The 16,145-nt window shown below is 38.5% G+C and overlaps 1 protein-coding gene across 1 annotated transcript in view; it reads right to left on the bottom strand.

Moving 5' to 3' along the window:
- Window positions 1-908: 908 nt before the first annotated feature.
- LOC143030059 (uncharacterized) overlaps window positions 909-16,145 on the bottom strand; it is a 782,825-nt gene continuing 767,588 nt past the window's right edge. Inside the window, exons 20-21 of the mRNA XM_076193263.1 lie at window positions 9,950-10,003; window positions 909-1,115 (exon numbers count right to left, since the gene is read on the bottom strand). Coding sequence (XP_076049378.1) covers window positions 909-1,115; window positions 9,950-10,003 — 261 coding nt within the window. The remainder of the gene's footprint in view (window positions 1,116-9,949; window positions 10,004-16,145) is intronic.

Raw genomic sequence — 16,145 nt, 5'->3', positions numbered from 1 at the left:
TAAAACTGTACTTCAGTTTAGCAACAGGAAGTTTGCCTTTCTTTTGTGCTGTATCGCCTATATCTGTTTGCGCTTAGCGTCTTGATACAGGCGTCCTGTCCATATATATATATATGTATATATATATATACACATATATGTATATATTTTTTTTCTTCTTTTTTTAAGAGAGGTCATGTCATCCGCAGACACTACGCTCTCAGCACAAATTATGAACAAAACACCAACATCAACAGTCCCAACAAATAAAAAAAATGTCACTTTTCACACAGCGTTTCGACCTCTGAAATACGTATTACATAACTTCGTTCACCTACCTTTTGTTGACATCGGGGAGAAGTCGGCTTCATCACATCTTAGAAATATGCATCTTACAAAGTGAGACAGAAGTTCAAATACAAAGAAAAAAAAAACATTTCTCTTTCAGAACACATCTGTCTACATTCAAAGAAAATACCTTTACAATTCTGTGTTGAACTATACGACAACGATCTTGAGGATCACGAAAACATTCCATGACCAACACAGGGAAGTCGTGTCAATCCGAAATATTCAACACCCGAGAGTAAAGATACTTTTTTTTCCTTCCCTTGCCCAGTCACCTGCCCGGTCACACTCAATCCAATCAATCAAATCAGTCATCCAGAGTCCACTGCTGAACAAAGGCCTCCTTCATAGCATTCAATGATTCACACGACCGCGCCATCCTCTGCCACGTCACTCCCGCAAACTTCTCGATCTCGTCTCTCCACCTTCTGTCTGGTCTCCCTCTTCCACGCTTCCTATCTCGTGGCGTCCACTAAGTAACACACTTGCTCCATCGCTAACCAGTCATTCGCACTAACTTGCCCAATTCCACTTCCTCTCTTTTACCGCCTCCACAATATCTTTCACTCTAGTCTGCTCTCTCACACTAATACAGGCCAATGGGTACTCACATTGATCTTGGCGATGATCTTGTCGTAGGCCCAGAACCAGCGCTCTCTCGCCGTCAACTTCTTCTTCGGTACCTCTTCGCTAGGAGCTGCAGTGTCTTCCTCGAAGCTCACATGCCGTTCCTCCGACTTCGGGGTCACCTGGCCATCCCGGGCACGGTCTTCTGTGGCCCCCGTGACCTGGGTCATAAACGTGGGCAAAGGTCATAAACGAGGTCATTGGGAATTCCTCGTTAGGAGGGTTCCTCCGCCAAGGGGACAAAAGATGAAGTATGCATACGACAAATACTGACTACTATTAACTTGAGTAGAGAGTAATTTGATGTAGTAGCACATAAGTAAAATTCAAACTTATAACCCACTTTTAGAGAAAATTAAAATCAGAAATAAAGTAATCCTTATATTTCAACCACTATCCGTGATCCTCTTCAGAGGATAAGTACTGGAGAAGACCACAGTTAGTGGTCGAAATATACGGATTACTTCATCTGAAAGTGGGTAATAAGTTTGAGTAGAGAGACAGAGGCTAAATATGTCATGATTGGGTCCCTGACAGATTCTTCTGCTGAGAGGACAAAGGGCGAAGTACAAGACACTAACTCCAATGAAATGGGGATACAGAAACGAAAGACGTAAATTGGAGATAACGTCACATCACAAACTTTATGTGATAACTGCGCAGAAACGTTCACAGAACCGCATCCCAATGCGCAGGTCATGCTGTGGCTAAATATTTTATCCATCAGAGGGTCGGATTCAAGATTATTTTACGGATTATTAAGATTTATTAAGATTTTATTTCGGTATCGATTCTTACAGAGGAGAGGTGCTGTTCGCAACAGAACCTGTATTGTACAACGCGTCAGGTTATTGAGGAGGGTCACGAGCCTTGGGGGGTGGAAAGGGGGGATTTTTGCGAAAACAAAGATCATATCAAAACGGGTTTTACATGTTTAGTTATATTATTTCAGTCGAACCAAACAACCAGAAATGAACAAAGTAAAAATCATGGCACAGCGATCATGCAGTTGTCCATGGATTATCGTGCAAAAGGAGTCTTAGAAAGACTATAAATTGGGAATCTAAAATGAGGGCATCTTCAACACTCGGAGAAAAAAAAAAAAAAAAAAACGGAAGTATATTTTCGAAAGACATTTTCCTTTCCGAAAACTGAATATTTCCGCAATTAAAAAGAAAATAACAAAGGGAAGAATTAGTGGCATAACGATAAGTTTCCATGAGCAGCTTTGTCGCCTTTTCTTTTCAACAGGAGAGCAACTAAGAGCAGGACTTCCGAAGAGTTATAAATCGAGCCTCAACGCAAAGATTTCGTGGCAGGGGACTGCAATGGGGAAAAAATGGTTAATTGCATTGCAAGGGATATTCTACCAATTCACCAAGTGACGATGGTAGTAGAAGATCGTCTCAAACATCCTTTTCAAAACCAAGACTGAAGTCGTCGTATTCTATTTGAAATATTCCGCTGGATAACAGTCACAGGAAGAGTACCAATCCTGAGGCAATATATACATATATATATATATATATATTGGATGAATGGTCTAGACCTATGAGAGTGTGGGTGGAGGAAGAATAAGCGAAGATGGGCTGGAACTCCTTTATTGCTTATACGTTTCGACCGACTCGGTCTTCTTCAGTAAAACCGAGTCGGTCGAAACGTATAACCAATAAAGGAGTTCCAGCCCATCTTCGCTTATTCTTCCTCCACCCACAATGTTGTTAAAAAATTTCAAATTTCAATGTTGCCAGGCTGAGGGTTTGTAAAACTGATCTCTTCAGCACATAATACATATACTCGTGTGTGTGGTGATGGTGGTGCGTGTGCATGTGTGTATTCATACAATCCACATCTGTAAGTAAACACGTATATACGTACGTTCGTGTGTATACATACATGCAAAAGTTTGATCACGACCGAAGTTTTTGTTAACAAAACTGGACGAATGCAGTAACAAATAAAAATAAGTTAATGCAGTTCTACTACGCCATGGGTCTGATGTATTGTCCACAAGAACACCGTATTGACCCGAAAGATTCGTTTTTCTTCCAAGATCCCTTTCACGAACCGTAATTAAGTTTCCCACAGATGAATAAAACCGTTTGGTGAACAGGATCAAGTCTGTGGTATAACTTACATTATTGCGATGTTCACTTGTTCAGTTAACGGTATGTAAATATTTTTGACTAATCCTTCCGTACCAGGTGACATTTACCTAATATATATATATATATATATATATATATATATATATATATATATTTTTTTTTTTTTTTTTTTTTTTTTTTTAACCAGACTCATCGTGGCATCGTGATTACGAAAATTATCCTAAAATCAAGACGTCTGTTAGATTACAATGTAAAGTGCCAACCTGTTTCTGTACCCAGTTCTATCACGCCAAAGGAACGCCTTTTCTTTTCTAACAATTTAGCTTAAATATCTCCTTTGTCGTCGTCGGGGGAGGGTAAGGTGGAGTGGGAGAGGAATTATATTCTTATTCTGGCTGTTCCTTGAATATTCCATTAGGCCAAGTGTCCTAGTTATTTCCTGATGAAAGCCTCACGCTGTGCTTCCGTAGGCTATGCTTCTTTAGGGGTTTTCCACATGTGTGTGTGTGTGTGTGTGTGTGTGTGTGTGTGTGTGTGTGTGTGTGTGTGTGTGTGTGTGTGTGTGATTCACCATGGTCTTGGATCACGTGTTGGACTCGTGATCGCTACAACCGCGCCATCGAGTGTGTGTGTGTGTGTGTGTGTGTGTGTGTGTGTGTGTGTGTGCGCGCGCGCGTGTGTGTGTGAACACGGGCCTGTTGCACTGATTACCGTGACACCAGAAGTAAATCATCTGTATTGATATTGATATTGTGAAAAAAAAAAAATACAATCTCACGAAACTTGAGATTACAAAAGAGAAAATGCGAGGCGTTCCACTATGGCTGCACTACCGAATTCTGACTCAGAACTATTAAAAGCTGTTGTCTTGTGACTAAGCGGATGTGAAATGCCTGGGGTCACAAACCTTGGAAGAACAACGACGAAATAATCTACTTCTTTATTTCTTTCTCTCTTAATGTATTTTTGTCGCACTTACAAAATCCCATATTAACTTTTTTGTAGTTATTGTATATTCTACAAAAGTGCTGTTTGTATCCACTGCTTTGTGCAATGTACTTAGGTACGGTGTTGCGATGTACATATAAGAGACTCTATCCTGGGGAATTCCAAACGATTTTTATCTAGCTGAGATGTCGACTCTGGCCATAATCGACCAAAAATAAAGTCCGACCCACAAATGAAAAGAATCACCCACCGTTTGGAATAATAAGCTATACTATGCGCCACTGGGTTCAAAGGGGTTAACGCGCTCTGTAACGCCTGCGATGCAAAACTCATGGGTGGGTGGAGTGACAACACGCACCGACCGAGAAGTACCTGACGACAGTGGGTAGGATAACACTGAGCAAACGGTATAATAACAACCCTTTCTATACCGCGTGGCATTTACCATTTTATCCAGACATTCTAATAACCTTAACGAGATATGAATCTGAATTCCCTGTTCTCCTTAATCCGCCTCTATAACTAAAACCCTGGCTCTCTGGTGACCGTCCTCAGTGTGCTAAATACTGAACAACCCGATCATACATTCAAACACCTGTGCATCCTTCTCGACCTTGAGATATCAACTAATCAATCAATCCAATCAAACGAGGCACGTGTGAGGGTGTCTCATTGCCACGGGGGCAATGAGGATAGAGTGATACTTATGGATACAGACCCTGGGGGAAAGTACTGATGATGCGAATTTGGGCAGATTCGTGAAACGACATCGCGTGTATACCAATCGCGTGTATACCAATCGTGTGTATACCAATCGTATACCAGTCTCGAATATTCCCTTTCGTACCAAATGACACTTGGATGCCGAGTAGGTGTTCCGTTAAAGTGTACGAAAGGAATAGTTTATCCAACGTTGAGCGAAAGGTTATCAGCGACCGGATACGTCAATATATATTTTTTTTAACGCGATCCATCGACATGCGAAAAGGGTCTGCTAAATAATCCCATACCAGTGCAAATAATAATAATAATAATGATAATAACCAAAATAATAATAAAAAAATCAAAAAAATCTGAGACATCAACCCTCTGACTGCTATTCGCTTTTGTTCTGCCTGTCGGAAGGCGATTTAATTCAGCATAATAATAATAATAATAATTAATAAAGAAATAAAACGGTAATAAAATATAAAAAATCTGTCAGACGACATTAACTCTCTGACTGTTATTCGCTTTTGTTCTGTTTGTCGCCATGCAATTCTATTCACCTCATGGATGCTAATCCCAGTGCGCAGCGGAAATCCTACGCCTGTCCCTTTACACTTCAAATAAAGTCTTGTTCTCTTATTCTGACTGCCGCCTAGCGATTTTAATCGGAAGAATGGAGGGAAAGAAGGGGGAGGAGGAGAGGGGGAGGGTAAGGGAGGGGAGGGGAGGGGAGGGGAAGGAAGGAGGGAGGAAGGAGGGAGGAAGGAAGAAGAATAGGATGCAAGGCGGGGTTTCGATTGACGACCTCTTTCATACGAAGGTGCCCTTCAACTGATGTCTAACATTGTCCTTGCATTAAAAAAAAAAAATCAAACAAACCTTCGACCTTTTGAATGGTTTTATGTGGCTATCACAAACTTACACTTTGAACTATTAATTCAGTCATTCTTTTACGGGACTTTTGTAATATCCTTACAGACCAGATTCACGAAACAGTATGCAAATATCGGGGGACTGGTTTCCATAAATAGAAAGAATTTAATCACTTTTACTATCCCTCCTTTGATCGATTGTGTCTCTCAGGACAGACGCGTTTATTGGTGACGAAATTGGTATACATGAGCAATGATGCAAAAGGATATTTTCATCTTACCACGTCAGTTTCAAAATCAACTACTAAAAATATATATCTATCGTTATTTCAAACCGCATTTTTTTAAAAACAGAAAGCATATCTTTGGATCCCATACTAATGAGTTCTGTAGTCGTGATGTACGTATTCTTACGATCAAGTTGGTTGCCAGAATCTCGGAGGAAATGTCATCCGGTAACGGAAACTTACAGAAAACGAACTACAAAATTCCTCCGTTGAAATTAACCAATGGACAAAATGACGTTCTATACGGAAAGGATTAATCATTAACATGAGGAAAGATAGAGCAATCAAATGTATGAAGCTAATAATAATGATAAGATCAATACATTACCATGATTCTTTATGAGGACGACGAACACGTCTATGAACTACTCAGCACAGAATGTCGTTACAAAGGAACGACAACTATCATTCGTTTAGTTTTCGTTAAAGCCATTTTTCATCCAATAAAATAACCATCAAAACTGGTTTTCATATACATGATAAAACACTTGCAAACGTGAAACAAGGTATGTTACTTCTACTAATTCGAACAAATCTGAGGCTTCAACCAGTGTTTACAGTTTGCACACACAACAGGCTCCTCAAACTGACAAGAATTTATATTTCTTTGAATTTTCCTTTGAAAAGATTGATCACTTGTGACTTTTTCTCTACTGTAGTATACGAAATTACTGCACAAGATGATGAATTATGAGATATATGCTTTCATTCAACTGTTATCACACGACTTCTAACACACCGAGACCAGCTAGAGTACTAGACAATCGCATCCTGACTCTGTGATTGTCGACCGCACACGTGTCCGATTCTGATAACGACATTCAAGTATTATTTCAAAAGAACAGAGATGCGGTATGCAGTCTTCACTTATGGAAAGGGTGTTTTTTCACTTAATAGTGTATTGCTAAAATTCAAAAGAAATAAAAAAAATGTATTTGATAGAATAGCAATATTTCCCATGTATGAATACACGCGCACGCACACACGTTCATGCACACACACGCGCGCGCGCGCACACACACACACACACACACACACACACATATATATATATATATATATATATATATAGATATATATATATATATATACCTGTATGTGCGTATACATGTATGTGTGTATGTACTGTATATATTCACTCGCATGCGCGTATTTCTTTATGTATGCATGTACATAATGTATGTATACTGTATATATATATATATATATATATATATATATATATCTGCGTGTATGTATATATATATATATATATATATATATATATATATATATATATATATATGCATGTTTGAGTGTATGCATGTATCCAAGTATGTATGTGCGTATCTATGCAAGTATCTATGTATACCTGTAGGCACGTATCCAAGTATGTATGTGCGTATCCATGCATCTCTGCATGTCTGTAGGCATGATGTATATGTGTATGCATGTATATATGTATGTGTCCGTGTACGTATGCGTGTGTGCGTATGTGTATATGTATGTACGTACGTATATATTTATGTGCATTATATATATATATATATATATATATATATGTGTGTGTGTGTGTGTGTGTGTGTGTGTGTGTGTGTGTGTGTGTGTGTGTGTGTGCAACACTGAATGGGTCCCAGTGAACAGATTTACATTTATCAGCAACAATTTACTTTAATTCTAATCTATCAACATCGAGAACCTCGAGAAAGCATACATGCAGAAATTGAAACGTGGTAATCTCCGCTAGCACGTGACAAGTGATAGTGACATAACCGATTGCGCCATCAGTTAAGTCACTACTACATGTCACATGCTAGCGGAGGTTCGAGTCCTTGGGTGTACCACGTTTCAATTTCTGCATGTATTGCTCCTCGAGGTTCTCGATGTTGATGGCTTTGAATTAAAGTGGATTGTGGTTTATATATATATATATATATATATATATATATATATATATACATATATATCTATATATTTATACGTTTATGTATATGTATAAACGTATGCACATACGGATGGATGGATGTGTGCATATATGGGTTACTTACACACAAATACATGGCTGATACACAGATTATGTTATCTAAATGTTTAGTTAAATCTAGTTTTTGAAGTTTGGATCTGAATAATCAAATCTTTAGGATTTTTGGGAGGGACCCCTGAAAACACAAAATATATTTAAAAAAGAATTAGTAAATAAAGACATAACATATTATGAGTCTGTTTCGGACCAGTAATACGTGCAAGTGTTGAAAGGCAGTTATGTAATTAAATCAAAGTGAAAAGGGAGCTCGCTGGTTGAGCGGGTCAGGGCGTCGTTACTTGCGGCGAAGGTCGAGAGGATGGTGGTTCGAGTCCTGCCACCGGCGAAATTGAACCAAGGGCATGGTTCACTAAATTCCAAGCTACAAAGCCCTCTGTGAGGGGCACTGTACTAGCTTCCTGATAGGGGGGGGGGGAGTTTGTGACGTTAAGAAAGGGGGGGGTACGCTGGGAGGGTAATAACATCCTGTTCCTCATCAAAGTCCACCAAAAAGTATTTCTTGAATCTAGTTGTTCTAATTTAAGCTTCTTCGTTGACTTTTCTAATGTCTCCCTCTCTCATCATCGATTGTCCATCTGCCACGAATTTCTGTAATTTTAGATTTCGCAATCACGAATTTCGAAATTGTAGAGGCACCAATGTTGAAGTCCTCAAGAAAAAAATATTTCTGTTTCGCCTCTTTTCACACTATCTCCTACAGTTTCCTTGCGCTTTCTCTCCAGTACTTGTAGAAGGCGTAAGATTAGACGTTACGACGATTTAAGCCACTTTATAAAACATGAATTAAGCGAATAAGAGTTAGTCAGCAACCGCGCTGTACACAGAAAAAAAAAACTCTTTCCCGACGCTAGGCGTCGCTCGTACAATTCAAATTTCAAAGTTAACCGTTCTCTGATTAACGGACTTTATGTACATGGAAATGCAGTAGAGGAACGTTAATCCGATTCGTTCATGACATACTGTACTATGAAAGACTCTTTCCAAAGTCTTCTTGACGAATTATAGATTTTCATTCTTATATTTTTTCTCAATTATGACACGATAATCACAAGTATCATACCTCATCAAATATCTAATCTTACGATAAAAATATTTAGACAGAAACGTCAACAACATCGACATTTTTCACTGTTTCTAAAAGTAAAACCATCCGTGAATTACAAGCCACACTGTGCTTCCGAAACTATATATAAAAAAATAAGAAATCAAATTACTACTACTAGTACTATTACTACATGGATAATATGTTCTGTGCAAAGCGCAATCTGCAAAATAAACTTAATTTTCAAGCCCATGCATCACCTCTAGCTTGGCAAAGAAGCCCCCCCCCAAAAAAAAAAAAATCACAAAATTTTCAGCGTCAACAGTTATATCTTAAATAATAAGCTTTAAAATTCATACTACAGTTGTGTTCAGCCACCTTATAAGACGGTCTTATAAATAACTACATTTATGGATGTTCTATGTTTTTTTTTAACCAAAACATACATTTCTATCTACAAGTGTATATACATATAGCAAATATACTACTGGAGATAACAATTACTTTGATCAGATTTATCTACATAAAACTACAATACTGCGAAATAAGCACACCAGCACAAAATCAAAGCTTGAGAATGTCTCCAAGTTACTACATAATGAAAAAACAATTAAATAAGAAAAAAATATATATCTTGAAGAAGCTGCGCTTAAAAGCAAAACAATCTTGTTAGTACAATGAAACTCTACAAATCAGCACTCCAGCCAAATGCAATACACAGACAGCCAAACTCAATAATACAATAACTCTTATCCCCACAACATTTGGATACAACTTCAGATTATATTCTAATTAACACCAAAAAGATATCAATCACCTGTGGAGAAAAAAAAAAAAAGAAACAGAATGAATGACATGGCCTGTAAATCACTGACGAACGAAGATGGTAAACCGACATATTATTTAGTGAATATAATCTGTCAAGTCGTCACCAGGGGTTAAGGAGCAACTCAAAATCAACAGCAGACTACTCGTGGTGAACATATGTTACATAAGAGTTCATTCACCTTGTTTAGTGCCTCTGTCGTTCCTATAGCCGGCCTCTGCTCGCCAGGAAGAACCTACAAAGGGGGAAGAGGAGACGTATGATAAGTTACATTGCCAGTAGAGAGAGAGAGAGAGAGCGAGAGAGAGACGCTTTGAACCAGGGCTGGCGGTTGAATTCCCAGGACACCAACCCCTCCGAAGGTGTAACGCGAAAGGAAAATTGTAAAGAAAAAACAAATTAGAAGGAAAAACGTGAGAGCAAAAATGGTCATTCTAAAGTCAAATGTAAACCTTGCAAAGGATAGAGTACATCTGCAACAGCGCCATTGCGATGAAATCAGGATGAAGAATTATGAGTGCTGCTTCCATTAGTTATGCAAGTAATTATTTGTAATGACACACAATCACGCGCATGCACACACACACACATGCACAAACACGCACACACGAACACGGCTTGCTGGTGTGTGGCACCGCCTTCGATTGCTAACTCAATAGTCACGAGTTCAATCTTCGCCCAGGGCTTGGCTAAACATCATAACATTGCAAGTCGACATCCCTTTCCATTGGGCAACAAATCATCCACGCACGTGTGTGTGCGTGCGTGTGTGTATGAATATGTCGAAGCGTGTGTGTGTGTGTGTGTGTGTGTGTGTGTGTGTGTGTGTGTGTGTGTAGGTGTGTATAAGGTCACACCATGACCCATAAATCGGACTATATGAGACACGGAGCTCCATCAGAAATATAATAGCTGTCGATCACGAGTCCAGCACGTGATTCAAGACCATAATGATGATACACACACACAGGTACACACACAAATCAAAATTGGCAATTGGTGTCTGCGAGTTCAATAACACGGAAGTAAATCGACTCCCCTTCCCCCCGACTCCGCTGTGGGCGTCGCTGCCCTCTGTGGAGAGGGTAGGTGAGACAAGCCCCTCAAGAACAAATAAACTCTATGCATGTATACATACATATATAAACAATATATATATATATATATATATATATACACATATATATTATACATATACTACACACACAATACATATGTATATATATACATGTATATATATATATATATATATATATATATATATACACATATATACAGACATACGCACACACACAGATATATGTATATTTATATATATATATATATATATGTGTGTGTGTGTGTGTGCATTATATAAATATATATAATATATATATTATAATCATTATTATCATCATAATAATCATGATGATCATAATGATAAATATATAACAACAATAATAACAATAATTATAAAAGAAATCCACATGTGCAAAACAACACAGAAATGTATGTCTGTATGCATTTTCGGAGAGTATGTGTGAATCAACTTAAGTAAAGGTGTATAAATGCATGAAGGTATGTATAATCATATATATATATGGATGCATATATATATATATATATATATGCATCCATGTGATTAACCATTGTCTTGAATTATGTACTGGACTCGTGATCGACGGCTATTACTCTCCCGACGAAGAGCCCCATAGCTCATATGGCTCGATCTATGGGTAATGGTCTGACCTTTCACAAAATACTCTTTCCCTCTTTGTCCAAGGGAAAGGATGACTGCTTTTACTGTTGTGATCATTTTCAAGCTTTAGGCGGGGACCGATCTCGGGACCATGAGTTAGCAGTCAAAGTCCGTGTATACATGTATTATATAAGTGTGTATGTACGTATATTGACTATGTATGTATGTGTGTACGATTATGTATTATGCACACTCTATGTACGGGGGCAGACGACTATCAGAAAATAGCTGACTTATTTTTCCTCCGAATACAACGTACCTGGCAAGATCATAGTAGTAATGAATATCCTGACATATGAGAAAATACATAACTTCCAGATTGGCAAAAGACTACGGCTCCAATCACATGATGTCCAAACAAGACAAAGAGTGAAGAAGTCTTGCGAGAATAATAGATAGTTTTCTGACCCTTGCGGTCCTCACCGTGGTCTTCAACATCAGTAAGTTCTTGTTCCAGCGACATCTACTGGGAAGTATGGAAACTCCGTCAGATTCAGGACACTTCCCTATTTCTCAACCCCAAGACGGGCCGCACACACACACACACACACACACACACACACACACACACACACACACACACGAGGAGCAATTTTAACTATAACCTGATGGTACTGGGCTTAGTGTCTGACAGAACTTTTGCACTAACAGCAGCCATTTTCTACCTTACACTTTAAGGTGACAGCTTTATCAGCTCTCAAGGAACCTCGTCAGCTTTGCATTGTACCGAACAGTTATGCACCCTACAGCACAAAGATGTTATTCACAATGAACATAACTGACTACGACTTTACTAAGCCAATTACAAATGCCCTGGGTTGAAAAGAAACATTGGAAGGACAAACAAATACTCGTTTCCCAATGTACTCATAGCCATAATCGACAAAGGGAACCTTAGGAATTCGCAAGACATTGTACTACCTACTGGTACAACATCTTATAACAAATAAGAATATGTTTATCTTGTATGAACAAACCACCCACATTTTAGGGATAATACTAAAAAATATTCAAAAACTAGTATCTGGCAGTTGTGTCAACAGTGACCTGTAAATCTAAAGTTTAGATCTTAAGCGTATACAACGTCTCATCAAAACCCACAGGAAACTTTCCACGCGAACATCTGTGTGGAGTTCTGGCTTTATCCTCATTGAATAGCATGAACCATGGCGACACGTGTCTTGTCACATTCATTAATTCTTTCACTATGAGAGGTTTTCCATGGCTGGATGAAATCGCCTGGCTGCAGGCACACCTGGAATCCTCTGCTTTAGACATTTTCAACAATCCCTAAATATTCAGTTACATAGAAGAACCAGCCAATGACAGACAGGGTTAAGTTCGTGTGCCACCTAACGTTGCGAAAAAATTAAATGTGTGGTTTCCGTCGGACCAGCTATCAGCTTCGGACAGCCATCATAAAAGAGAAAGGAACAAAATATGAAGATTTACCAACACCGGCTCAATCAAACCGGTGGCGGTCACAGCAACTGGAATTACCTTTGCTGGAACTATGGCTAAATATTCTTCAGTGAAGGGAGGTCATTCAAAGGCACTTAGTAAGCGTAGCCGCATAGGTAAAAGAAATGAGTGGTTTTGCAACATCATACAAAAGTTAAAAAAGAGGCAGCGACCATTTCGCTCTTTCTCACTTGGCCTGTGAGCATTCAAAGCTTCATCTCGCTTATGCCATTACCATGTTATCATATCCACAGGTCTGGATGATTATGGTTGAATACAATATTTTCCACCCTCAACCTGACGGTCACTTTCCCCAGGGGAAATGGATATAATGGATGGCGAAGACAATATTTCTAGACGACCTGAATGACATCTTCGCCTCTTCAACACATCGACTTATTTCATAAATATATTTCCCGTTAAAGGAACTAATTCCATGTCGTTAAAGGACGTGCTGTAGCCTTCGTCTATCAAAACCATTCAGCACTGAGCAAGCACGTTCGACATGCATTTCAAATCACTCGACGAAAGACCGTTACGCCACGACGCGTACCGGAAACATGAAGCAGACGACAGAAAAGACACATCGACATCACTCACAAGTCAGGCTATATATGCCCTCCTCATCTTTCTTCCACACGTATGAACCCAAAACACTAGACCCATGCTACCTGAGGAACCGTCTCTGGTTCTGGTTCCCTTATGGGCACTCACACCGAAATCATCCCATTCATTAGGAATAACTAAAACAAACGCACGCACACACACACACACATACAGATAGGGGGAGGGGGAGATCGTGCGTGCGTGTGCGTATGTGTGCATTTGTGTGTGTGTGATTCACCACCATTATATTGGATCATGTACTGGACTCGTGATCGACAGCTATACCCTCCCGAATGAGAGCTCAGAGTTCATACTAGTATATGGTCCGATTTAGGAGTGAATCTGTATCATACACATACACACAAGAGATATTTTTGTCCAACAAAACAGGGATGTAGCTTATAGTTTTGCGATTATTTTTAGTACTGGACTGAGATCTAACCCAGATCGCTGAGTTAGCAGACGAGCTTGGTACCACTACACCAGCAAGCTAGTATATATGTGTGTGTGAGTGTTAGTGTATGTGTGAGTGTTAGTGTGTGTGTGTGTGTGTGTGTGTGTGTGTGTGTGTGTGTGTGTGTGTGTGTGCGCGCGCGCACGTAGAGAAGCAGATCCAACAAGTCCTTATAAAAAAATTTAACTATGGAAATATAACAATCAGTATTTAATACTGATTGTACTGGTTTCAGACTTTGAACTGTAACGTCAAACGCTTTAACTATCTATAAATTGAGACATGTCTACTAGCACTGGAATGATTTTTTTCAAATGATATGGAGGTATAACCAAATAAAACAAACTTACAAAAATTATTAAGAAAAGGTACCAATTTCATTTGTATTCTTCATTCTGTGAAACCGTAATTCAAGGATTTGCCAAGTACAATTAAAATACCGCTTTACGAAAAAAAAATCCAAGGATCTAACGTGGAACCTATCACAAAATCATGTCATAATTTGAAATACACAATAGCAATAGAAATACCAAAACTAATTTATATAAACTAAGAATATATGTATTTTTTTTATCATTACAATGGCATGATGATGGTATCATCAAAACGCAAGTTGCAGTTGTACTGCATCACCGATTGCGATGAAATCTTTTATGTACTAAAAAAGATCATTTGAACAGGTTACCTGTTGCATTAGCAATATAGTAATTTCGTAAAACAGCACCCATGCAACCACTGCAGCACTACCAGTAAAAAATGGATATTAATCTATCAAATTTAAAGAAAGCAACACTAAACGGAATGAGTAGAATCTAGCAGCTTAAGCTAATACACAAGCAATACTAGCAGTATCGTCACTGAGACAAAATGACAATGAGATAATAATTGGCGAGAGAGTTTACCTGAGTGAAATGCGCAAGCTCTGGAGTCTTGCTCTTTCCAGAGAGACAAAAGCATCTTAATAATCAATAATGCTAAAAGAAGTAACACGCGGATCTTCCTTCCATGTGTAGTAGAGGTTGATATCAGCAGCGCGGGAAATATCTGTCTGCACATGCACTCTTACATATTCGTAATATTTATAAATGCAAATGCATTGAAATCATATATATATATATATATATATATATATATATACATATATATACATATATATACATATATACAGTATATATATATATATATATATATACATACACATTTACAGTATCATACATTACAGTAGACATACTGTATTTTTTATTTATAGCAGTATATATTCATTCATACACTCACATGTATGTATACTGTATATATATATATATATATATATATTATATATATATATTACATATAATATATATATATAATATATACACATATATGCACACATTGCATTCTATATACAGTATACACTATACATACATGTGTGTATACATATATATATATATATATATGTGTGTATGTAAGTGTGCGCACACACGTTTGTGCGCGTGAGTGCATATTGAGTAACTTCAATCATTACTGTAACAAGTATAGACCGACCCGGTATTAGCACATCACATACATCTATTTTGTTGGAATATGCGTGCGACACAATGTGGACTGTCGATTGCAGTCCACATCATTACCATGAGCCGTAGTAATTATATACTTCATCATGGTGATTGGACTACACATCCAACTCTTTTTTTTTTTTCTTTATATATAATCCTCTCCTATAACTCCCAACAATACCACTGAAAACTGTGCGTGCGTGCGTGCGCGCGTGTTTTAGAGCATTCGCGCTTGCGTGAGTGCGTGCGTGCGTGAATGTGGATATGTGTATAAGTGTGTGTGTGTGTGTATGTGTGTGCGCGTAAGTATGAAGGACTCAGCCTATTCATTATGAATAACTAAAGCAAACACACGCACACACATACACATACAGAAGGAGGGGGAGAAATCGTATGTGTGTGTGTGCGCGCGCGTGTGTGTACGAACGTTTATGCTAGTGTGTACGCGTGTGTACGTATATGCATGCGTGATACACACACGCGCACATGTATGTGTGTGTGTAATTCACTACCACAGTCCTGGATCACGTGTTGGGCTCATGATCGACAGCCATTACCCTTCCGGGTGAGAGAGCAGGCTCAT

Source organism: Oratosquilla oratoria, chromosome 11, assembly GCF_046742065.1.
Source record: "Oratosquilla oratoria isolate Oo_2021 chromosome 11, ASM4674206v1, whole genome shotgun sequence".
Taxonomy (NCBI): Eukaryota; Metazoa; Arthropoda; class Malacostraca; order Stomatopoda; family Squillidae; genus Oratosquilla; species Oratosquilla oratoria.
The sequence above is the reverse complement of the archived record's forward strand: the minus strand, read 5'-3'. Positions and strand labels throughout refer to the sequence as shown.